The 26,765-nt window shown below is 35.7% G+C and overlaps 2 protein-coding genes across 10 annotated transcripts in view; both read right to left on the bottom strand.

Moving 5' to 3' along the window:
- The window catches only part of LOC309859831 (lipase member K-like), a 596,159-nt gene that overhangs the window by 420,476 nt on the left and 148,918 nt on the right, over positions 1–26,765 (bottom strand). The gene's annotated exons all lie outside the window — the stretch shown is intronic.
- The window catches only part of LOC309859838 (phosphatidylinositol 3,4,5-trisphosphate 3-phosphatase and dual-specificity protein phosphatase PTEN-like), a gene marked incomplete at its 5' end in the record, with an annotated part of 105,600 nt that overhangs the window by 39,247 nt on the left and 39,588 nt on the right, over positions 1–26,765 (bottom strand). For 2 of the 9 annotated variants that reach the window (XM_082720963.1, XM_082720965.1), the window contains one exon: positions 23,113–23,158. The exons of 4 other annotated variants lie outside the window; for them this stretch is intronic. In XM_082720963.1, the coding sequence (XP_082577089.1) occupies positions 23,113–23,158 (46 nt within the window). Of the gene's footprint in view, positions 1–23,112; positions 23,223–23,642; positions 23,824–26,765 lie in introns of all 9 variants that reach the window. 3 more of the 9 variants (XM_082720966.1, XM_082720967.1, XM_082720968.1) reach the window with 2 other exon arrangements.

Here is a 26,765-nt window from a genome sequence, read left to right as displayed (position 1 = left end):
TGTGGAGGGAGGAGGGGCTCATAAACAAATATGCTACTAATTACACTGAATACACTACTCTCCCACATAAATTCCAGGATTAGTAGTATATAACTGGTTGGGTAGATTTGTTTCATACAGGACTGGACCCAGGACCCTTCCATCATATGCTCAGCCAACACGATGGGCAGTGCAAGGTCTACGATGGTGCACCATCATATTTGTATAAGCAGACTGGAGAAGGGAAAGAAGGATAGGCCCCTCCTTTAAGAACTCATCATTTCTACTTAAGAACAACAGATCATAAGTTATCACATTATCAAATCTAGCCACAAGGGAAGATGGAATTACCATCGGCATTCTGGGAAAACATGTACACAGCAAACAAGTGGTATTCTATTAATGAAGGAAAAGTAAAGAGGATCATTGATTTTCTCTACTGTTGTTCTAGTCTCTGGTTGCAATTATCTCTAACCTTTTCTCTTCTGCAAAACAAAAACAAGAACAAATGACTAATATTAATGTAACAGGTATATTTGTAATCCTAATTTAAAATCACTCTAAGAAGGGCTAAGAAGGGGTCCATAAGCTCCACCAGACTGCCAAAAAGGTACACGGCATAAAAAAAGACTAAGAACTCTTGCCAAGGGGCAAAGGGAAACAAAGGAAAATTACTACTTTGTGGTTCTGGTGGTGGTTGTTAATAAACCACAGAGAACAATTTCATCCTAATGTTTCAGGTGTACTTTTCTTTAAATATTTAAGGTATGGGTCACTTTTTAGGATTCTTCAGTTTAGCCTACTTCTTCAACTAACCAAGAAAGCAGTGATTCTGCTAAGATGACTTCTACTCAAAAATATGATTATCCTACAGAAAAAAGTGGTGCTACACACCCTTCTACTCTTGTCTCTCGTACCCTCTTTATCTTCCCAATTCCTAAACATTTCTCAATTTGTACTTTTGGATTTTCAGTTCAAAGTGAGATAAAATTTACATACAGTGAAAGAGATCATAGGTGTACAACCAACTCAATCAAAATACAGAATATTCCACCATTCCAGAAAATTCCTTATGCCTATTTGCAGTCAAAACCCACTAAGCTCCCAGGCAGCTAATATTACCACAGATTTGTCCTTATTCCTGAACTTCATATAAATATGACCATATAAGATGCAGTCTTTTGTAAATGGCTTCTTTCATTTAATCTACTGTTGTACAGATTTATCCATGTTACATGCATCAATAGTTGATTCCTTTTATTCAGAAAATGATTCCACTGCATGACTACACCATCATCTGTTTACCCATCCTCCTTTGATGGATATTTAGGATGTTTACAGTTTGGGTTTATTATGAATAAGTACATATTCTTGTGCAAGAATTTTGGAGACACATACTTTTATTTCCCTTGAGTAAATAAGTAATAACTAAGAAGTAGAGTTGCTGGGTCATAAGGTAGATAGGGCAGGTGTATGTTTAACTTTATAAGAAACTACTAAACAGTTTTCCAAAAACAGTTATACAATTTTACAATCTTATCTGCATTTTAAGAGTTCCATTTGCTCCACAGTCCCATCAACATTTGGTGCTGTTAGTTTTAATCACAGCTTTCGCAACAGGTACAAAGTGGTACCTTACTGTGGTTTTTCAACTTCCTTTTCCTGATGACTAATGATATTAAGCATATTTCCATTTATTTATTAGCTATTTTTATACTTTCTTCTTTGAAAATGTCTGTTCAACTCTTTGGCTCATTCCCCAGCCACCACCACCCCCCCGCCCCGTTGAATTAACTGGCTTTTTATTATTGATTTATAGATGTTTTATATATTCTGGGTAAAAGTCTTTTATCACATATATGTATTGACATAAATATTTACTCCTTATCTAGGACTTGCCTTTTCCTTTCCTTAATAATGTGTTTTGATAATCAACAATTTAAAATTCTGATAAAAGGCATCTGGGTGGCTCAGTTGGCTAAGTGTCTGCCTTCATCTCAGGACATGATCTCCAGGTCCTGGGAGCAAGTCCCATGTTGAGCTCCCTGCTCCACAAGAAGTCTACTTCTCTCTCTGCAGCCCCCTTCCACTTTTCTTTCAGTCTCTCTCTCAAACAATAAATACATAGAATCTTAAAAAAGGAAAATAAAATTCTGATAAAAATCCAATATATCAAATATTTCTTTGTTTACAACTTTGTATCCTTTCTGAGAACTCTTTCCCTACCCCTAGAGTTCACAAAGATATTCTCTATGCTTTCTTCCAGAAGCTTTATATTTCTACAGCTTTTTCTCAGTTTGCATTTTAATATGGTCAGAAATTTAGAAATTTAGATAAATGCTAAGGATAACTGGGATAACCCAAACAAAAACAAATTATTTGAAGGACAGTGACTATAAAATTCAGAAAACATAACTCATTGCTATCTGCCATATCTTTTCCTCCAAGGGTTTTTTGTTTGTTTGTTTTTGTTTTTGAGAGAAAATGAGTAAGCAAGAATGATCTGCAAAATACAATTTTCTCCAAGAAAGCTAAAATTTAAATGTGAGCAGTGAAAAAGTTATTTTGGGGGACTAACAATTCACTTTTAGTACATTTTGGGTCTGGGACTGTTAAGTTTTGAATCCAAATATACAAACCAATATTGTATAAATAAGGAAGCACTCATCTTATAGCCCAAATCCAAGGAACATGATTCACATGTGGCTGCCCTGCACACACTTAAGTGGGGCTGAAATACCAAAACAGTCATAGCAGTTATCACAAGTTTTCAGGGAGAGATGGAAGTTTTCACTATTCACTTTCAACACTTCCGAAACTGTTAAAACATAAGCATATACTACTTTCCAATGGAAAAAAAAAGGTGTCCTACTGCATTTTCCAAAAGAGTATAAATTGACGAAGTTATATATTATTTTACCTCCAGAAAGTCAGTCTGATGAGCTTAGAAATACAAATGTTTTTGAACAGTATATTTTAGTTTACATAAAATAAATATTTTCATATACTAGTTTTAGATTAGAAAAAAATGGAAACCTGGGGTTTTTTTTTAACATGGCAACAGTCCTCCTTGAGAAACAGTTTGGGTATTTTGGGATATTTTAAATTTTTATTTATTTATTTGACAGCACAAGCAGAGGAGGAGGAGAGGGAAAAGGAGGGCTCTCCTCTGAGCAGGAAGTCCAATGCAGGGCTCAATCCCAGAAGTCAAAGGCAGATGCTTAACTGACTGAGCCACCCATGTGCCCCCAGATATGGTTTTAATAAGATTCATGCAATTCCTGTTTATAAAGATTCATGATTGGGTGCCTGGGTGGCTCAGTGGGTTAAAGCCTTTGCCTTCAGCTCGGGTCATGATCCCAGAATTCTGGGACTGAGCCCCACATAGGGCTTTCTGCTCTGCGGGAACCTTGCTTCCTCCTCTCTCTCTCTCTATCTCTGCCTGCCTCTCTGCCTACTTGTGATCTCTGTCAAATAAATAAATAAAATCTTGAAAAAAAAAAAGACTCATGAGGCTTTTTTAAGTGGTATCTTCATTCATACAAAACCTGTCTCAAGGACATTTTAAAAAAAATTATTAGCAGGGGCACCTGGGTGGCTCAGTGGGTTAGTAAGCCTCTGCCTTCAGCCCAGGTCATGATCTTAGGGCCCTGGGCATCGGGCTCTCTGCTCAGTGGGAAGCCTGCTTCCCCCTCTCTCTCTGCCTGCCTCTCTGCCTACTTGTAGTCTCTCTCTCTGTCCAATAAAAATAATTAAAATCTTAAAAAAAATTATTAGCATACACTACCACAAAATTGCAAATCTGATCTCAGTGAAAAACAATGATTAACAAAACACAATTTGTCAAAATGCTGGTCACTGACCTTTAAATCCCTCCTAGAGGCACAGCCATAGAAAGCTCAACCTTTAATTTCATCAAGACACTTCCTGTGTTATTTTAGCTGGTGTCTATAACTTATATTCAAAACCAGCTTTTTATTCTCTTTTAAATTTCAAGTATTATTTATCAGAGACACAAGTGCTAAGAATGTCTGCTTCACAAGCTTCTATTTTCTTACATTTCACTCAGGAAGTACTGAGAACTTAATAAATAGCCTTAATGATTCCTTTTAACATGAATTTTTTAAAAAAAATCACTTCAGTTCTTCAGTTCTAGAGAAGTAAACAATTTACTAGGGAAATCTTTCATAAAAACTATATATCCCACAAAATAATACTGATTGGGCTAGTAAAATGGAAATAAACACTAAAATGGTAAATAAGCATCAAGCTGGTGGTGGCTTGCTTACCAGTGTGCAATATTAAGGCTATTAAAACAACATCCAGGTTGGAGACTGGGGAAGAATATCATTAATGATTAGCAATGTCTAACATAAGTCAGGAAGAGAGAATGATATTAAAATTTTCACTGCATTTGCTATTTATGGAAAAAAATCAATACAAATTTATGGGTAAAATTCAATAAAAAGCAAAATTTGAACATTATAAATTATTTTACAGTAGTAAGGTTATTCTAAAAACTTCAGGCCTTAAATAAGTTTGTTCTTAAAATCGTTTTATATTGGTTTTCAATACAAAGGGGTCATCTACTGCAAGTTTTCTTACAGTAGCATGTATATACTTTCAACCATTATAGAGTATCTGGTACAGGTTTATCCTCTGACTAGAAGCAAATCTAAAACTGGGCAACCATTTTGGGCACTAAACAAAAGGCAGCACAGGCTTACAATCCTTCAGAAAAAAGGAAAATGAGGTAACTCCCATGACTACCTCACTTTCAGTGTGAAGGCTCTCTTCTGACCCAGGGGGGAAACAGAACAAATGCAACAAAGGTCTCACTGAGGTAAAAGGCAGAGATTGAGTTTGGGGGTGCTAAGACAGCTGAAGTTTGTAGGACAAAAAGGCAGAGAAAAGGGATTGAAGAGTAGAACCTCAGGAGTCTGTGTGGAAATTCACCTTTGGTCCTTGGCCAAGAGTTGGGCTGCATATGTGCAGGATCTGAAAGCATAATGGAGATGACACCAGAGATAGCACAGCCAGGAGGAGGAGTTCTGGCCCAGCCAGAATGGAGAAACTTCATTGAAGCATATGAGGTATTCAGTTGAGCCCCCAGAAAGGCCACACCTTAGAATTGAGGACCATGCCCTAAGACAAATGACAAACCTGAAAGAAGCCTGCCTTAACAAAGAAAACCAAGCCTAACCATACCAGAAGAAACGACTGCCAAAATGAAACTCAATACCCTTAAAGAAAGTAACAATCCAGATTCCCTACAACATTACCTTTCACAACATACAACATATCAATCACGACATTAAACAATTAAAATTTATTAGACATGCAAAGCGGAAAAATAAGACCCATGACCAAGAGAAAAAAGCAGTCAATAGAAACTAATTCCAAGATGAACCAGGTGTTGGAATTAGCAGATAAGGACTTCCAACAGCTATTATAAATACATACATGAATACAAAGAAAGATAACTACAATAAGTGAAAGAATGAAAACTCTCAACAAAGAAACAGAAACTATAAAAGACAAATTCTAGGCCTCAAAAGTTCAGTATCTGGAAAGAAAAGTCTACTCTTAAAAGAAGACTGGAGACTGCAGAAGAAAGCTGTGGCAGACTGCATTTTTCAAGAAGGACTGCATCATCCATCTCACATAGCTCTCCTTTCAACCTAACTTTAACACTTCCATCAACTGGTAAAGTCTATTGTTCCTCCCCCTAGAACTTGGGCACACCTTTGTAACAACCTGAATCAAGAGAATATAGCAGAAGTGGTATTATGTGATTCCTAAGACTAGATAATAAAAATGTCAAGCACTTCCACCTTGGACTCTGGATTTTCACTCTTGGCACGAAGTTAATACAATATGATGAAGCATGAACTAACCCACGTGGAGAGACCACTTGGAAAGGCCAAGTAGAGGGGTGCTGGCCAATAGCCAGGCTAAAGATCCAGATAACAGCCAGCATTTACCAGACATGTGAGTGAAAACACCTGTAGATGATTTGGCCACAATTTGCCAACTCATTTCTAGTCAGGGAGTCCCAGACTCCAGATATTTTGGAGCTAAAACAAGCCATTCCACCATGCCTATTCTGAATTCCTAACTCACTGAATTTGCACTTGCAGATAAAGTAAGTAAATGCTTTAGATAATAAATACATGTAGAGGCAGCTTGATATGCATAAATATTAGCTGGAACACAAAAATATGAATCTGACAACAAATTAGTAGTAATTATCTAATATGAAGAACAGAAACAAGAAATTGAAAAAATGAACAGCTTGTCAGTGACCTGTGTAACAATACAAAGTAGTTTATCACCTGTATTACTGGAGTCTCAGAAGGACAGGTGAAAGACAATGGGACTTGAGTGGCTCAATGGGTTAAGCATCCAACTCTTGGTTTCAGCTCAGGTCATGATCTCAGGGTCCTGAGATAAAGCCCCACTTCGGGATCTGCACTCAATGCAGAGTCTGTCTGAAGATTCTCTCTCTTTCTCCCTTTGCCTCTCCCCCCATGCTCTCTCTCAAATAAATAAATAAATCTTAAAAAAAAAAAAAAAGATAAAAAAAACTAGAGAAAATTTGTTGCCATCAGACCTGCCCCTCAGGCTGAAGGGAATAATGGGAATAAAGGTAAAAGAACATTTTTTTCCTTCCCTTTCTCTGAAACACAAGTGTATAAAGCAAATAAAGTAACACTGTATTCTGGGATGTAATACATAGGTAGACATAAATTCTTCTTTTATAAGGTTCTTACATTTAATGCTCACAATATCAACTCTAAGAGGACTAAAATAAACTAAAAAGTGTGTTTTCTAATCCTTATTGCACAACTTCTAAAAAAAAAAAATATATATACATATAGCTAGAAAGTCAACAGAATTAAAATGGAATACCTAAAATTATTCCATTAATCCCAAAGAGTACAGGAAAAGAGGAATGAAAGAGAATAAGAATGAATGAATGAACAAAGGAGTATTGAACAACTAAACACAAACAGAAAAATGGTAAATAAAACATTTCAATAATTATACTAAATGTAAATGGACTAAATACACCAATTAAGAAAGTCAGTGATTATAAAGCAACTTTAAATTTGATCTTATAGTATTTTTTTATGAAATATAGTCTACGTAGGTTTACATATACTTGCTATATAAACTGGAGCACTCTACAGGCAAAATAAAACACAATGTTCAATTGTGAGGAATGCAAGATTACATTAAACAAATGCAAAACTCAATCTAGCTGCTCTACACACTTATACCAAATTAATAAACTTGTTCCAATAAAGGTAGGGGGGAGGAATCTGGGTTGCAAGATAAACTTTCTTTATAGGCCTCAGAAATTCTGTTACTACTCTGGTGAAGTTACTATGACAGTCCAGGGTCTGATCCTCTACCTTCTGTGTAAGATGTAATCCTATCAGTATAGTGAATGGTACTTTCATTCAGAAACAAATTCAAACTCATGCCATATGACTGATATATAAATATCATAAAGACCATAACAGCAATATATTAATTTCCTTGAAAAGTCCAACTGACACAGGAATTATCCACATCTTTATGACAAGTTCAATATATTTCCATAAGGAGAAACACCAAAAATTGAAAGTATAGTGCTGCTGAATAAATGTGGAATCAAAGAAAAGAAGCTAGTTAAAGCAACTTCTAACAAAGACATTTTGATGTCTCCATCTTTACAACAGGAATTGTCTTGCCAAAAATATCTGAGGTTCATGGGCTAAAGCCTGGCTATGATTTTTCCATGTTTCAACAGCTAACTGATCAATCCACGCACTGGAAGGGCTTTATGTAGACTAAATCTATTCTAGACAATTAAATTCAAGCTTTATTGGAAAGCCTGAGTCATTCTCTTTCTTGAAAGTGAACTGGTATATCTGCTTGTCAATATACACTGCTACTAAAGTTTATATTATTAGAGCATTTGATCACTTTTACATGCTTGGAGAATTGATAAAAATTCATCTTACAAATATTTATTGAGTACCTCCTCTGTGACAACTACTACTGTATTTACAGGGCAGCACTGAGAATCACAATCATAGTAACAAATGCTCCTGGAAGTCTGGGAGAAACCCAGAAGCAAATCCTTTTTAAAGATATCTCATTCAGAAAAGACTACTACTCCAAAAATAGGTAAAAAAGAAAAATTCACATCTGAAAAGAAAAAAATATAACTACTTATTTGCTACATTTTTCTGTAGCTAACTCATTATTTGGCACCCTATTTAGTTCTGCTGCATTCATGTTAAATTAAAATTTGCTCATACGGTGCCTGGGTGGCTCCGCAGGTTAAGCTAAGCCTCTGCCTTCAGGCCAGGTCATGATCTCAGAGTCCTGGGATCGAGGCCTGCATCGGGCTCTCTGCTCAGTGGGGACCCTGCTTCCCCCTCTCTCTGACTGCTGCTCTGCCTGCTTGTGATCTCTCTCTCTCTCTCAAATAAATAAATAAATAAATAAATAAAATCTTTTTTAAAAATTAAAATTTGCTCTTAGAACTCTAATATACCTGCAGCTGCCATTGCTACTACTAAAACATGAAATTGAGTTGTTGTTTTTCTTTTTAATAGGTAAGTCATCTCTGCCTTAATCCCATTAACACAGGCAAGCTCCAAACACTCTTTTCTCCTACTCATTTTTAGGTTGTCAAACTTAAGATCAGTTATACATCCAATACAAGTAAAGTATCCTGTTAAAAATGCAACCTTAACACTTGCCTGCACAGTACTGCCTTCTCCTCTATTTCTTCAAGTTAAACACAAAAGCAAAACTAAGAGTTTTATATTAAAGTCTGATCAAAGACAAGGATCCCCAGTAGGAAAGAAAATCTATTCTCTCAAAAGAGGGATAGAACTAGAGGAAAAATAAGCAGCAGAGGAAGTGAGCTATCAGTGAAAAAACTCAGAAAGCTATTACTATGAACTAAAAGCTGCCAAGCATTTCAAGTTGTAACATTTTGCACTTTTACCAACATGGATTAGAGTTCCAATTGCTATATATCCTTGCCAACACATTATTACCCCTTGAAGTTTTAGCTATCCCAGTAAAATTTGAAACAGGGCCTCATTATCTTTTAATTTCCATTTCTCCAATGATTTATTTTGAATATATTTTAATATATTTACTTATCATTTGAGTATTTTCTTTTGTAAAGTTTCTGTTCAAAATTTTTTTATGGGGTTGTCCTCTTATAAATTTTTAAAAATCATCTTTATATTGCATTGAGTTCAAGTCCTTTGGATATATGCATTGTGAGTACTTCTTCCAAATTTGCTGTTTTTGTTTTTGTTTTTTAATTTTACTAATGGTGTCTTTCAAACAACAGAAGTTTTTAATGCTGATCAAGTCCAGCTTGTGAATTTTTTCTTACCCGGTTAACTTCTTATGTACTAAGAAATCTCTGACTCGGGACGCCTGGGTGGCTCAGTTGGTTAAGCAGCTGCCTTCGGCTTAGGTCATGATCCCAGCGTCCTGGGATCGAGTCCCACATCAGGCTTCGTGCTCGGCGGGGAGCCTGCTTCTCCCTCTGCCCCTGCCTGCCATTCTGTCTGCCTGTGCTCGCTCTCTCCCCTCTCTCTCTGATAAATAAATAAAATCTTAAAAAAAAAAAAAAGAAATCTCTGACTAAATCAAAGGTCACAAAGATTTTCTTCTCTGTTTTTATCTATTCGTTTTTATAGTTTTACATGTTACTTTTATACTTCTATCTACAATATCCATTTGTATGTAATATGAGATTTTTTTGTATTTCAGAAGTAATTGTCTTCATACTGATATTCAGTTGTTCCAACACCATTTGTTAATATGAGTATCCTGTCCCCAGTGAATTCTCTATCATCTTTTCTAACAACCTATGTCTGAGTTTTCCTGTAATCTCTCTTCTGTTCCATTAACCTAAATATATATCTTTTTTTCTTTCGGTAATTATATCATATGACCCAGCAATTCTTTTCATGGACATTTAACCAAAAGACATAAAAATATATGTCCACAAAAGTCTTGGCCATGAATGCTCACAACAGCTTTGTTCATAATAGGCCTAAATTTACAATAACCCAAATGCCCGTCACAGGTGAGTGGATAAATAAATTATATCATAACCATATGGTGGAATACTATTCAGCAATAAAAAGAAAAAAAGTCATTACTGATATAAGCAACAACCAAGGTAATTATACAAAGACTAAGAAACCCAACCAAAAAAAGTATGTATTTCTAACCTAGAATGAGGAACAAGTTTCAGTGGAAATGCCAGGAAACAGGGAGAAAGTGTTCATATAATTTTAGAGTTCACGTCAGCCAAGGAAGGAAATACTGGCATAGTTAGATATGATACAGATCAGTAAAACGGATTTCAAAAGCTTCATTTAAATAACAGGCTATGAATTCATAACTCAAAATCCAAAAGGAAAGATTACAGAGAGACTATAAACTAAAATTCTATATAAACAATCACAAGCGATACTAGTTTAAAAAAGGCAAATGAACAGAAATTATCTTAGAAAACCAACCAATACAGTTGCAGAGAATTCACTCACAATGTTCAGATTTAAAAGGTTACAACTGGGGGGGGGGGGGAATAATCCTAGTGGAAAAAAGGGAAACAATCCTAGATGAATACAAAAGAGCATATATAAAGGAACATAAGAATAGTAAAGACAAAAGAAAAGGCTTGAAATGAGGAAAATGTCTGGATCCCAAAAGAACATTAAATAAGGTAGAGCTGCACAGGTTAGAGAGTCGTATGACACTAGAGCCAGAGGATAAGCAGAACTCCAGAAAGAAAGAAAGAAAGAAAGAGAAAAGGCAAGGCTAGGCTTAGGAGCCACTAAATTCCCTTTCACTTCTATTGTCTCTGTCCAAGAGAAGGTTTGCTCTGATTCAGTAACTCAAGAGTGGTGGATGCATGACATTTTTCTGGATTAAAATTGTTTCAATTTGCTATTTAGGCAAGATTATTTCTTAAAGAATATTCTTGAACAAACAACTGTTAACAAAATCTTTGACATTCCATGATTAGACATATTAGTAAAGCATACAGTTAGCAATCAATAATTTGAAACAGAGATAATCCATCAAGCTCTCTGTAACAGCTTCACCTGAATCTCGCAGTCATAAAATTCAAAAGACCAGCAAGGCAGGACATTATAAAATTGTCTTAAGAAAGAATACCACTAACTTCCTTAATTTTTGAAGCGTTCATAAAAATCATTAAGAAAAAAACTTTTAAATATGCTGAAGATAGGGATGCCTGGGTGGCTCAGTTGGTTGGACGACTGCCTTCGGCTCAGGTCATGATCCTGGAGTCCCGGGATCGAGTCCCGCATCGGACTCCCAGCTCCATGGGGAGTCTGCTTCTCTCTCTGACCTTCTCCTCATTCATGCTCTCTCTCACTGTCTCTCTCTCAAGTAAATAAATAAAATCTTTAAAAAAAAAATATGCTGAAGATAGGGTCAGTATACCTGTACACACCAAAAGGAAAAAAATATGACCAATAAAGATCACAAAGTCGCTTAATCTCACAATTAAAGAAATGCAATAAAACTCAAATTACCCAACAAATTACAAAAAGTTTAAGTTTGATAATATTGTTTGCCAAGACTGAAGGGGGAAAGATGCTGTCATACATGTTGGTGAGAATAAATTCCACTGTGGAGAAGAGAAAAACTCCACTGCTCCACTGCTAAGGATCTACCTTCAGTAAATACCTGTTAAAGGACACCAAGGTATGTGTGTGAAAATGTTTATTAGAGTGCTGTTTTCAATAGTGACAAACAAGAAATAACCTAATATGGATTGGAGGGGACTGTTTATTATGGAATGATCATAAAATGGAATAAAAGCCAATAACAAAATCAGTTCCATTTCCATGTCAGTATGGAAAATTCCTAAGTATGGTAAATAGAAAAAAGAAAAAAGAAAAAAAAAAAAAAAGCAAGATGCAGAAGAGTAGGCACTATGTTCCCAACTATTTCTCTTAAAAAGTGGATGTAAGAAGAAAACAGTTTCTTAAAGAATACCTGAAAGTTTTAATTGTAGGTATCTTTGGGAAGAGAGTCTGAGGATAGGACGTGTGAAGTAAGAGAAATTTATAGGAGGTATTAGTACTCTTTAGGCTGTTCAGCATCCATAACCATTCTAATTTGGAGAGAATTTCAAGAAGTGAGAAGCAAATATTCCCTTCCTTATCTTCCTCATCATGGGTGCATGGGTCCTCCTACTCTGGACACTGAATCCTAGGTGGTGATAGCAAGGGGCAAAGGAGTCAGATCACTGAAAGAAAGCTCCAGAAGTGCTGAAAGCTTATAGGCACAGTCACCAACATGCAGTCAAGGCAGCACTACCTGGGATAGCAAGTTTTCAAGCAGCCATGTCCTAAGCAGAGACTGCCTTATTGTAACCTCTTGACCATGCCTTGCTTCCCTCAAAGCATGGCATGGTCTTTTGCTTCTGCAAAATTTCTAAGCCTGATTCTCTACCTATGAGCTATCTAATAATTTTCAAATAATTCTTTTCTGCTTAATTAGAGCTACTTTCTGTCATGTGCAACCCAGAACTCTGACTCTGTTCTTTTATTTATTATCCTATAGCTGTTCTGTTTTTTGGCTTTTGTTTTTTTTTTTTTTTTTTTTTGGGTTTTTTTTTTTTTTTTTGACTAAGGGTTGGTAAAATACTTTTTGTACTCCCTTTAATAATGTGAACTATACAATTTCTTATCTAGCACTTTGCGCAACAGTGAGACTGGCAGGAGGATAAACAATCTATTTAAGAGAAAATATCACAGCATTATTAAAAAGGGGGGAGGGTAAGTTCTCTCAAAGAACTTGAATATTACTTAGGAAAACATTCACCATGGCTGCCCCTCCCACTTCCTCCTCTCTCCTCCCAAGGATTTCATGCCCACAATTGGCTCACTGCCTTATAAATTTGATACAATGGAAAAGCGGAAAAAAGCAAGAAAACAGCACTTTCCAAAGGGAAATGGGAAAATTTAACTACAGATAACTTGGAAAGTAGACTAAAAACTTAAGAGCAGAGAGGTAATACCCTCAAAATGTGGAATAGAGTACAATCTAAGACACACTATACCTTACTTCAAATAATTTCAATATATAATAATCTGAATTCATTAAAGACAGCTGTGAGAATACAGTCTTTAGTTTTTAGAAGTCTTTTCTTTCCTCAATTCCTATGAACTCCTATGAGCTGCCAAAGTGCATTTTAAAATTATTTTTGTCAAAGGAATACATAAACACGTATTCCAAAAGATATAAAAAAAAAAAACTTGTAATAAGAAATTAGTTGAGGGAAGATGGCAAAGTAGGAGTCACCAGGAATCCATCTCCCCACCTAAACAAGAATTGTACTGGCATAATCTGACTAGTGTAACTATTTTGGAATCCTGGAGTCTATTCAAAAGCTTGCAGCTTCTAGGGAAAGGCTTAGACAGTAAATCACAGTTAATTTCAGTCAATTTCAACTCTCACTATGGTAGCAGCTACCCACCCCAGTGCCCACCCCCTCACCTCGCAACAGGAAGCCATGCACATATGCCTAGCACAGCCTACACCAGTTTATGGGCCCTTGTCCTCCAAATATCAGAGATCTGTGTTCTGATCATTGGCTGCTGCTTCTGATTACACACCTGCACACACAGAAGCAGGCCACCACTGCTGAAATCCCCACTGATGGAAAAGGCTTCCAGGGGACTTAAAGATCCAGAGCCCATTTTTTCCCTTCATTTCCCCCCCTTTTCCTCATTTAGGAGCCAGGCATTAAAGACTTGACATCCATTCTTGTGTGAATATAAGTTTGCAACTCTTGTGGGTAACTACCCAAAGGGATACAATTGCTTGATTTTATGGAGTATGTTTAGTTTTTTAAGAAAGTACCAACTGTCTTCCAAGTGGCCATACCATTTTGCATGCTGTGGGTTTTTCATATATTGCCATATTGGATAGTACCAGAGTTTTTGTATGCCACATACTGGATGATTTCACCTATATGACAGTATAGAAAAGTCAGAAGTATGGAGACAGTAAAAAAAAAAATCAGCAGTTGCCAGCGGCTGGGTTGGGAGGAAAGGGACAAATAGGCAGACTGCAGACTACTGTTAGAGCAGTGAAACCACTAGGTATGTTACTATGATGGCGGATACATGTCATTAAAATTTTTCCAAGCTCATACAACACACAACACCAAGAGTGAAGCCTAATGGAAATTATGGATTTTGCATGATAATGATGTCAGTACAGGTTCATCAATACAAAAAATAAACCACTCTGGTAGAGGGCAAGGATAATGAAGGAGACCATATATGTGTGAGGGCAGGGGGCATACAGGACAGTTCTGTACCTTCTAATTGAATGTAGCTGTGAATGTAAAATAGCTCCAAAAACTAAAGTCAATTTAAAAAGAAAAACTCCACACCCTATAGCTACCATCACATGCGATGGTAAAAGACAAAAATTGTCCTCTAAGGTCAACAACAAAACAGGAAGTCTGTTTTGCTATTTCTATCCAAAAAGGCAACCATATTAAAAAGGAAGAAATAAATTATCTGTTTGCAGATGACATGTTCTATATGTTTTTACATGTACCTTAAAGATTCCACATCAAAAAAAAAAAATAATCAGAATAAACAAACTAAGCAAAGCAGCAGCATAAAAATTAATGTGCAAAAATCAGCTGTACTTCTATACACTGACAATGAACAATTCAAAAAGGAAAATTCCATCCATGATAAATACCAAAAAAAGAGAATCTAGGAAAGAACTTAATTAAGGAAGTGATATACAGAGAAAACTATAAAACACTGTTGAAAAAAAAATTAAACACCTAAAAAAATGGAAAGACACCCCAATCTGATACTGTTAATATTTCAATTATCATCCAACAAAATCTACAGATTAATATCATTCAAAAATCCCCAAAACTTTTTTTTTTTTTTTACAGAACTAGAAAATTCCATTAAAATTCATATGGACTCTCAAAAACCCTCAATGGCCAAAAGACTCGAATCAGAGGAACAAAGATGTAAGACTCACAATTACTGATTTCAAAATCTACCATAAAGGTACAAAGAATTGTACTGGCATGAAGACAGACATGTATGCCAACTGACTACAATAGAGAACCCAGAAATAAACTCTTGTATATACGGTCAAAAATTCTGACAAGTGTGGAAAGACCATTCAATGGGGGAAAGGATGGTCTTTTCAACAAATGGTGTTGGGAAAAGTGGATATCAACATGTAAAGCATTAAGTTAACCCTTATCTTAAAACATAGTCAAAAATTACTTAAAATGGATTAATGATCTAAGCAAAAAAGACCAAACACTATAAAACTCTTAAAAGGAAATACAGAAGAAAAGCTTCATAATACCAGTTTAGCAATGATTTCTTGGATGCGTCACCAAAGGCAGACAACAAAAAATAGTTAAATTGTAATGTACTGCTTCAAGCTTTTAACTTTTTGTTCATCAAGAACACTATCAACAAAGCAAGAGAATGGGAGAAAATATTTGCAAATCACATATCTGATAAGGGATTAATATCCAGAATATATGAAGAACTCCTAGAACTCAACAACAAAAACACAAACTGCTAAACATTTCTCCAAAAAGATAAACAAATGGGCAATAAGCCCATGAAAAGATGTTCAACATCACTAATCATTATGTAAGTGCAAATTAAAACCACACTGAGGTTACCACCTTACCACCTTACAACTGCCAAATGTCTAGAGTCCAAAAGACAAGAAACAAGTATTGGTTAAGAATGTGGAAAAAAAGGAGCCCTTATGTACTGTTAGTGGGAATGTGAATTGGTGCAGCCACTATGGAAAACAGTACGGAGGTTCCTCAGGAAATTAAAAGTGGAACTGCCTTATGATCCAGTAATTCCACTAATAAGTATATATAACCAAAGAAAACAGAAACTTTGATTCAAAATGATACATATACCCCTATGTTTACTGCAGCATTATTTACAATGTCCAAATTATGAAAGCAGCCCAAGTGTCCAATGACAGATGAATAAAGAGATGATTGATACACAAACAATGGACTATACCTCAGCCATTAAAAAGGAATGAAATTTTGCATTTGCAACATGGATGGATATAGAGTATTACCTTAAGCAAGGTAAGTTAGTCACAGAAAGACAAATACCATATGATTTCACTTACATGTAGAATCTGGAAAAAAAATTTTTTAACACAAACAAAAAGCAGAAACAGACCCTTAAATACAAAAGGGAGCAGGTATGGCTATGGACAAAATGGAAAAATGGGTGACGGGGAGCAGGAGATTCAGGTTAGTTATGGAATGAATAAGTCATGGTGATGAAAGGGAATATAAGTCAGAGTATTCTATGGTGACAAATGGCAGTTATACTTGTTAGATTTTTCCAATCACTACATTAAAAACCTGAAACTAATATAACATATATGTTGACTATACTTCAATGAAAAGAAAAAAGATCATGCGGCAAAAAGATCATACACAAAATTAGAGTCCCCAAAACTGAAAATCATTGGTCATTTTTCTGGTTCCTCTGGAACTTGAGCTATATTGTCTAGACTCAAATTTAAAAGAGGAACAGAAGAGGAAAGAGATGGAAGGCCTCCTATTAGGTGATGAGAAATATAAGACTGAATCAACCAGATGCTTAAATAGGCCTTCCAAGAAGGGAGACCATAGACCTCAAATTTAGACTTTGTAAGTTGTTTCAAGATAATTACAGTCATTCTAAGTGTATACTCTAGAAGTACTGATGTGTCCAATGTGCACATTTTAAATACCTCTGTTTCTAAAACCTTCTTTTAGCATTTGTTTATTTTTTAAAACAGAGGGCCAGGGTACATGAGAGTGGCCAAGTGGCTAACACGAATTTCCTAGAGCGCTGGTTCCCAGCAAACAAAGCAATCATCAGCTATCATACTCCAGAAGTAAAAAGAATGGGAAAAATCTTAGAGTCTAGCTAAAATAAGGGTGCTTTATGCCCCGTCCTTTTCCTCTTGCTTTTGGGGAAGGGGCTTTGCAGTACCAAGGCTCATAGAGAGAAGGAAGTTTCTCAGGTTTCTACTTCTGTAGCTGACATGTGTGATTTCTTCAAGTTACAGATACCACTTCACACCCATTAGGATGGCTCTATTAAAAAAAAAAAAAAATGGGGCACCTGGGTGGTTCAGTGGGTTAAAGCCTCTGCCTTCGGCTCAGGTCATGATCCCAGGGTCCTGGGATCGAGCCTCATGTCAGGCTCTCTGCTCTGCAGGGGACCTGCTTCCTCCAATCTCTGCCTGCCTCTCTGCAAACTTGTGATCTCTGTCTGTTCAAATAAATAAATAAAATCTTAAAAAAAAAGAATGAGGAAAAAAAAAAAGCTCAGAAAATACCAAGTGTTGACAAGGATGTAGTGAAACCGAACATTTATTCTTGCTGCTGAGAATGAAAAATGATGCGGCTGCTGGGAGAAACAATATGGTAGTTCCTCAAAAAATTAAACACAGAATCACTATTTGACCCAGCCACTCCATTTCTGGGTATACAACCAAACGAACTGAAAGCAGCAAGATGCAGATACTGGTACACCCATGTTCATATCAGCATTATTTACAACAGTCAAAAGGCAGAAGCAACTCAAGTGTCCATCCATGGATGAATAAACAGAATGTGCTATATACATACAAGGGAAGAAAACGTGGCCAATATAGGCCACAACATGAGTGCATCTTGAAGACATTATGCTAAACGAAGTCACATGCTATGCTAAGTCAGTCACAAAAAGGCAAAGATTGCATGACTCCACTTATATAAGGTGCCCAGAAAAGTTACATACACAGACACAGAAAGTAGAACAATGGTTGCCAAGAGCTCAGAGTAGAGAAAATGGGGGAGCTACTATTTAATGCGTACAACATTTCAGTGTGGTAGGAGAAAAAAAAAGTTTTAGGCTGTACAATATGAATGTACCTAAGGCCACTGAAGTATACACTCAGAAATGGTTAAAATGGTAAAGTTTAGTGGCACCTGGGTGGCTCAGTTGGTTAAACATCTGACTCTTCAGCTCAAGTTCTGATCTCAGGGATGTTAGATGGACACTGCATTAGTCTCTGGGTTGGGCATGGAGCCTGCTTAAGACTCTTCCTCTCCCCTCTGCCCCCTCACTGACCCCTCAAAAAAAAAAAAAAAAAGAAAAGAAAAATAAAAATTGAAAATGAAATTTTAAAGCCCCTTTCTTTATTTTGATGGTTTATTCTCTTATTTTGTTAGGGCACATGGTCTAGGAATTTCCTAAGAAATGTTGCATGGTAGATATATTTTTTTTCTTATTCTTGAAGGCCTTTCTTTCCTCCTTTTGCACTTGACTAATTGTTTGGCTGGATACAGAACTCTAGGCTGAATGCAGAACTTGTAAAGCGCTAGTCCTCCATCTTCCATCTTTAAATTAGATTCTTAGATTATGAGAAGTTAGATGACATATATATATTCCTAATCCCTCCTAAATGATCCCAAAAGCTTTTGAGACATTCTCATTATTTCTGATATTCTTAAAGAAATTATGTAATAACTGCCTGGTATTGGCCTGCTTTCATTCGTTGTGCTTGGCACTTTATAGCTTTTTTTCAACCTGGAAACTCAAATCCTAAATAAATTTTCTGGAATATGCCTATATAGGCATATTCTGGTATACATATGTATGTGGTAAAACATTTCATCCTCTGATAGATATGGCTACTGAGACAATCAGCTCTGGAATCTCACAGACTAGATTCGACCCTCATCTCACTACTTACCCACTATGGCACTTGGGGAAGTTAACTTCTTTTAAACCATATATGAAATGGGGACAGGATAATTGTAGAGATTTTTAATAAAATGACACATGTAAACAGCTTATACAACTGAAATAATAAAAAATGTTACCTATTATTAAAATCCTAAAAGCTAGATTGATGCAGATACTATAAACACTGTCAAATCTATCAAGGATCTGCTATTTGTAAGGAAATAAAACTAACAAAAGAAGTGGGAGGCAGCCAATGGGTATAGGCTTTTCTTTTTGGGGTATTAAAAACGTTTGGGGACTTGAGAGAGGTGGTGGTTACAAAATACTGGAAAGGTACTAAATGTTAGTGAATTGTTCACTTTAAAATGATTGATCTTATGTTATATAATTTTTGCCACAATAAAGAGAAAAAAGGAAGCAGGAAAAAGAAAGGCAGTATAAAGGAGAAGTCAAAAGTTGTTGAAATGGAGAATGGAAACAATACTCTTTCCTCTAAATTAGTGTGACACTTTCCTCTATATACTCTCTCTTTAATTCTTGGAACTAAACAGCCAATAATGATATTGTTGGGAAGACAAACAATTCTTTTTTTATCGGACATTAACACATAAATAAAAGGCTGATTGAGAGATCGACATATAATTAAGAGAAGATTATTTTAAATTTCTTTGGGAAGAATGTATAAAACAGGAAAGTTGGAGGATACACACACACACACACACACACACACACACACACACACACACACAAACAAAAAAGCTGATCGTATAGAAGACAATGGATAAAGTCTTTTTTTTTTTTTTAATCACTATGTATCAGAACGCTCAGCTCTAAGCCTTCTCTTATGACAAATATGGGAATCTAACCGCATCTAAAATCTTTCCAATAAAAGGGGAAGTAAATTACTTCCTACTGATTTCAGACTAGGGGGAAATATTGTTACATGCATCTTTTTTCATTTTCAACACTTCCCAAATTGTGCTCCAAGAAACACTGTTTTAGAAATATGTTATTTTAACACAGTACAAAAGAAATGAGAGAAGGGAGAATGAGGGGAAGAAAAAGGAAAAGGAAAGCAGCATATTCGAATTTCATTCTTGGGAGATTTGCAAGGCATAGTAGTGTATTAAAGGTTCTGCAGTAAGAAAGCCAGTTCACCTCTATTAAACCTACATTTGGCTGATTTATTAAGTACAGAACAGTTCTTAAGCTATGTCGGTTAAACACATAATGCATCATTTTGTTAAAGGCTGCTTAGATTTATACCAGATAACATATAAATTAGGGTAATTTCAATATTAGCCCAGGGGGATAAGATTGCCACACATATTCAAGAATAATCAATTATCTGAATAAAACATTGTTTCAAATTACCAGCTGGTCAGACAAGAGCTTAATGGCAATAAAGGAGGGGAAGAGAAGGTAGGAATAAGAGGAAAAGAAGAAAAAACAATCTGGGAAGAGTTAGCTCTTCATCTTCCTTTGTTGAAATGTCCTTGTCCTGACATGTCAATTCTGATTATTAAGCCTAACATTTGCAGTTAAGATAGTAAAAAATTCCAACTTGGTTCACTTCTCCCCCACTTTCTATTTTTTTTTTACATTAATTCCTAACGCTAGGAGGTAACCTCAAAGGGAAAAGTTAAATATTTGTTACTTGAGTACCTTAAGTATAAAATTTCACGTTGCCGTAACAATCCATATCCCAAAACAGTTTAATACTGCATAATTTATGCATAAAGGCATTTGCAATTTCAGTTTCTTTTACTCAGAGCAAAGATGTACAACACCAACAAAACCTGAACCTGGAACAATATTTCTTGTTTGGGGGAAAATCATAGAAAAAAACATGGATTTAGAGAAGTAAAAATTCAAATAGATAGGGCAAAGGAAAATCCAAATGGAAATACATTTATGAGAAAACTTGTAAGAAGATAAAAAGACACGCTTTTCATTATCACTTTATCATCTTTGAACCAAAAAGAAATCACTACTGCTTATTACTACTATTTCCCATATTGTGGGATCCAATCAAGGAAATGAATCATTTAAGTATTAGAGACAGCCAATCCCTTAGAGAAGTTAATCCTCTTCTTGGAAATTATTTTACTTCATAGGGGAAAAGCTACAGCTACCTTCCTGGTGACTGTTCCTCCTTTTTCTCATAAAAGAAGTAGAGTGGAGTGAGCAAATGAAGCCAACGAAAGCCTCAATAGCCATATATATCCCCAGTCACAAAACTGGAGGGGAGCAGGAGGGCAAGACAAGCCAGGCATGCACACCCTAGCTATTCTACTCAGCAGATCATTCTTCGTCATTTACAGGCTACCACCCTTGCCAAAGGGTGACATTTGGCTAAAGCAACTACTGGATAAATAACAAACCAACACATAAATCTTTTTAAGGAATAACAGATTTGAAAAAGACAAAAGCTAGATAAAATAGATACATTAAAGTGGATAGAATAAACTTCAACTTTGGTTACTATTTCACAAATTAAATTTGTGAATCTTAATTCAGTGGCTTAAAGGCAGGAGTTGCAAAGTTGGAAGATGAAAGATCAAAGCACTGGTAGCACAGTATTTTCTTGGTGAGAGTATCAGTCTAAGGTCTGAAAATGAAATGTGCTGATCCAGAAACCGAACTTTATCAGTAACTTAAAGATGATCAATCAGCTTCAGTGACTTATTCACAGAAGAGAGCAAAGGGAGCAAGCACCCCAGGTAAACCCCACCACAAGGAGGCCCTTACAGTGACCCAAAAACCTGTCCTCTATCCATAGTATTCATACTCTTTTTCCACATGAGTACTAATCTGATCTGGTTAAGTAGTACTTGGTTGAATACAGAATTATATAGTAGTAATATAAAACAGATCAACCTGCAAGGTATTTCATCTAGGTCCTAAGGGGGCTTAATAAACACTCCTGCACTTCAGGAGATGCACTGCTCATTTTCCAGATTCTCCATCTCTCTCGATGCAAAATTTACACCCGTCATTCTGTTTTCCATCACCCACTGTGTTTTCTGTAGATGTGTATTATCACTGACTAAGCCATATCAGGCTATTGCTCTCGTGGATCTGATATTATGCATCTTTCCAACTGTGTCCTGCCCAACCATGAGAAGACACATTTATTTCCCTATTTTCAAATTCTTAAACAGTACTTCTGACAGCCCCATGTACCTCTAACTGTAATAAAACTACAAAAAAGTAGTCTGGTTTTTCTGTACTTTTTGTAGATACTGATACTGATTTTAAAATTCTGAACAATTTAAACACAACAACAGTCCAACTGGACACAACTCAATACTGCAAAATGTAAATATATACATTGGTTCAAAGCAAATTGTTAAAAATTAACCACTTAACAAAACAACTTATGGCTAGCTCATACTAAGGACACAGACAATTCATATACTCAATTATATAAGGATTCTACATTTGCATAATGCTTTACAAAGTGCTCTCCCATTCAAGATAACATTAATTCTAATCAAATATTTAAATTGAAAATCTCCAAGAAAGAGATTTCTCTAAGAAGATAAACAAAATAATCCAAAATTTTAAACTTTAAAAGCCATTAAATTTTCTGATGTTTACAGTTAATTTTTCATACATATATATTTTTGCTTTGAAATGAGAAAATATATTAAGACTACAACAGAAACAAATTCCTTCTCTCATAAAATAGATCATATACTCTTAGGTTATACATGTGTGAAAATTATTTAAATCAGTCTTGAGAAATATGGTTTCAAGCTGGATAATAATTACACTTAAAAAATCATGCAAGAGACAAAGTCAGGCCTTGGTTTGCCCAGCAATTCCTGTCCAGATCCTCTGTACCAAATTACTTCTTCAAATGCTTAGTATACTTATGCTCCATTATAAACTGTTCTATGTAAAAAATACATGGTATCAGTTATCTCTACCTTAGAATGAATAAATTTAAGTGACTGAATACACTCAAGGATTAAATCTAATCCCCCATTGTGAAATAAAAGACAAAAACCATAGTGTAACTGAATCCAGGACTTAAATTGGTAAGAAGCCTTAAAAGGAATCCAGGAAATCCTATTACATACACCTAACCATGTCAAAGGTTAGTTCTTATCAAATGAGCTGTATCCCATTGAGGTCCATTAAACAAACAAAAAGCAGTTATAGAGCACCAACATAATAAAAAGAGTTCACATCACAAAACACATCATTTTCGAAGACTTAGAAATCTTCTCTAAATGAAAATATAGCATGAATACATCAATATTTGCAACAGAAAATTAAGAGTTCTTACCTTACTACATCATCAATATTGTTCCTGTATACGCCTTCAAGTCTTTCTGCGGGAAACCCCATAGCAATAATGTTGGGATAAATATCTGAGTACTTAAGTTAAGGAAACATCTGAAATATACAACAATGCAAACTACATGTACATTTTGTAAAACATTAGCTGATTGTAAAAATCACTATACCTATGCTAGTAAAAGGATGTCAAATGTATTTATCTATAAACCATCATGTGTAATTAAGAAACACAGGTACATTAAATTAATTCCCCCAAAAATTCTCAAAATAATTATATGGCAAAATAATTTTCAAATCTCTTTACCTAGTACATTAAAATTAAGTACATAAAAATTAAGGAAAAAAGTAACTTCTACATTCACACTATTTAGGCCCACAAACATGAAAACAAAAACCACAGACTATAAATCAGAACTGAAGTTACCTTGGGACAAAAACCAAGTATCAAAAAAAGCTACACAACTTCTCATTTTTCATTGTTACAAAAGGCACCACAGCATAGAGAAAAGTAGATACAATTAAGAATTAGGAAGCCAGGGGCGCCTGGGTTGGCTCAGTGGGTTAAGCCGCTGCCTTCGGCTCAGGTCATGATCTCGGGGTCCTGGGATCGAGTCCCGCATCGGGCCCTCTGCTCAGCAGGGAGCCTGCTTCCCTCTCTCTCTCTCTGCCTGCCTCTCTGACTACTTGTGATTTCTCTCTGTCAAATAAATAAATAAAATCTAAAAAAAAAAAAAAAAAAAGAATTAGGAAGCCAGATTTAAGACCTGGCTTATGCCGCCATCCCGTTGTATAACCTGGACATGACTTCATCTTTCCAGGCTTCAATTTCCTACTCCACAAGATTAGGTTGAGAGAACCACAATGATCTCTTCCAAGTCCTTGGTATTTGTGACTTAGTAATACTGAACTAAGGTAGAAAGATTTCCTCATTCACCATCAAGGTAATCAACATTTAGCATGCCATTCTATTTATTTATGATACACACTGTAGTCAGCATAAAAACAAACTTCTGTGCTCCAGAAGAATCTGCATCAAACTAAAAAAACAAAACAAAACAAAAAATACCAACCAATCTACATTTCCATGCATTTGACAATAGTGGCAGACCTCATTTCTTCCCGAGTACCACTATTCCTCTCTCTAATCTTGTGATTTTTCTGAGATGGACCTTCCAAAACAGCCAAGCTCATCTGCCCCAAGCCTCCCTTCAACACCTTCCCTACCTACTCCTGGACCCCATTTGATCTTCAAGTACAATCCAAAATTCACCAAATCCAGTGCCTTTTTGTAGATCTTTTTTCATCACTTTCAGCTGCTTTCACATTATTGAGTTAATTTTGGTATTATTTTCAATTGAAAATAATTATCAAGTTACTAAAAGCTTTTTAAAATTATTTTTTTTAAAAGGTTTTATCCATAGTTTTACCACACACTGATTGGACAGACCTAAAAATATTTTAAGGGGAAAAAAAAAAAAAAAACAGGGTTACCTGGGTGGCTCAGTCGGTTAAGCATCTGCCTTTGGTTCAGGTCATGATCCCAGCATCCTGGGGTAGAGCCCTACATCAGGCTCTCTGCTCAACCAGGACTCTGTCCCTCTCCCTCTGCCCTGCTCATGCTCTTTCACTATCTGTCTCCATCTCTCTCTCTCTCTCTCAAATAAATAAAATTTAAAAAATAAAATAAAAATAAAAACCTTTCATTAAAAGAAAAAAGACCACACACTAGCATATACAATATGCTACCTTTTGTACAAAAAATATTTTCTTTTTGGATAAAATGAGTAAGATTTACACACAATTTGCCTGAATCTGAACTTCTCAGCACACATGTGCATTTGCACACACACAAATGATAACTGAGAAACCAATAAACATGTTTGCTTCATAGAGAAGGGGTGGCAAAGGGGAAAAACATACACTAAAACCAGCAACAAACAATACGATTAAATATCAAATTGGTAACCAGGAGATAGAGTTTATTTCACAGGAGTTATTTGGCTACCTCAAGTTTACTGTACCTCTTGGTAGGAAGCACTGTAAGAACAAAAAGAACTAAAAAGAGGGGCTCCTGGGTGGCTCAGCTGGTTACACATCTATCTCAGGGTCCTGGAATCGAGCCCCACACAGGGCTCCTTGCTTAGCAGAGGAGTCTGCTTCTCTTCTCCCTGTGCTCATATTCTCTCTCATGCCCATTCTCTTTCAAATCAATAAAATCTTAAAAAAAAAAAAAAGAACTACAAAGAAATTTTAAACTTCTTCTGCAAGTTTGTTTTTACTATTATCAGTATTGATATCCTCAAGCTTTCTTCTTTATATTGTACAAAAAAATGAAATTTTACTAATGATTTTAAGATTTATGATTATAGGTATAAAATCAAGAAATCAAGTAAAAACCTTAATTAGAAAGATCAATATGGCAACAACATGGATGGAACTAGAGTGTATCATGCTTAGCGAAATAAGTCAAGCAGAGAAAGACAACTATCATATGATCTCCCTGATATGAGGAAGTGGTGATGCAACATGGAGGCTTAAGTGGTTAGAAGAAGAATAAATGAAACAAGATGGGATTGGGAGGGAGACAAACCATAAGTGACTCTTAATCTCACAAAACAAACTGAGGGTTGCTGGGGGGAGGGGGTTTGGGAGAAGGGGGTGGGATTATGGACATTGGGGAGGGTATGTGATTTGGTGAGTGCTGTGAAGTGTGTAAACCTGGTGATTCACAGACCTGTACCCCTGGGGATAAAAATATATGTTTATAAAAAATAAAAAATTAAAAAAAAAAAAAGAAATATCAATATGAACTCATGTTTATAAAAATCTATGTTCTCTAGGTCTTTTCACTGAAATGGCCTAAAAGCATATCAATCTTAGCAGCAAACAATCCCTAGATGGACCCAGACTGCATCTCTAGTATTTAATATACTAAAAGGTACTAAACTTGGAACTACAATGGATGCCAGGTCTGTGGCAGGAAGGTACAAGATGAGTCTGGGATATTTTTCTGTGCCAGGAGACAAGGAAGGTACTCAAGAGATAATGATCTCTATCAGACAGATATAGGAGCTAAAATGAAGGACATCCCAGGACCTAAAGCTCTAACAAACTGAGTATCAAAGAAACAATTTAAATGGTAGTAAATTAAACACCCTAAATAAAATTAAAACCCTTGAGTCTATATAAAGACTCTCAAAGGAAAAAAAGAACAAACTATTTTTCATTTATCACCTTTTGAAGTGGCTGTTAGAACAGTTCTTTCTCTACTCTGAAAGTAGAAAAAGGGGGAGATTAAGTATTTATGCTACTTTTCCTGTAGGTGCTGTATTTCACGACAACCAAAGAGCACCATTTCATACAGTAAAGATCTACTTTACAGAAAAACATTGTGTTAATAAACACAAAAGAATAGAATTTTAAAAGTCCTATTTTGCAAACCCTAATAAATTTATGGATTTAGGCAAGGATCAACAATTGGTTCTAAACCAACAGGTTAGTGGATGATGAAGAACTCAACTTTTTTTTCTTAAGAGAGCCAAAGCAACACCACCCAAAATACATTCTGATGTAAGGAGACCAATGTAACTGAACAGCGGGCAGAAAAGACTGCCATCACCCAATTTCAGTGGTCAATCT

The sequence above is a fragment of the Mustela nivalis genome, assembly GCF_964662115.1.
Source record: "Mustela nivalis genome assembly, chromosome: 2".
NCBI lineage: Eukaryota > Metazoa > Chordata > Mammalia > Carnivora > Mustelidae > Mustela > Mustela nivalis.
The sequence above is the reverse complement of the archived record's forward strand: the minus strand, read 5'-3'. Positions and strand labels throughout refer to the sequence as shown.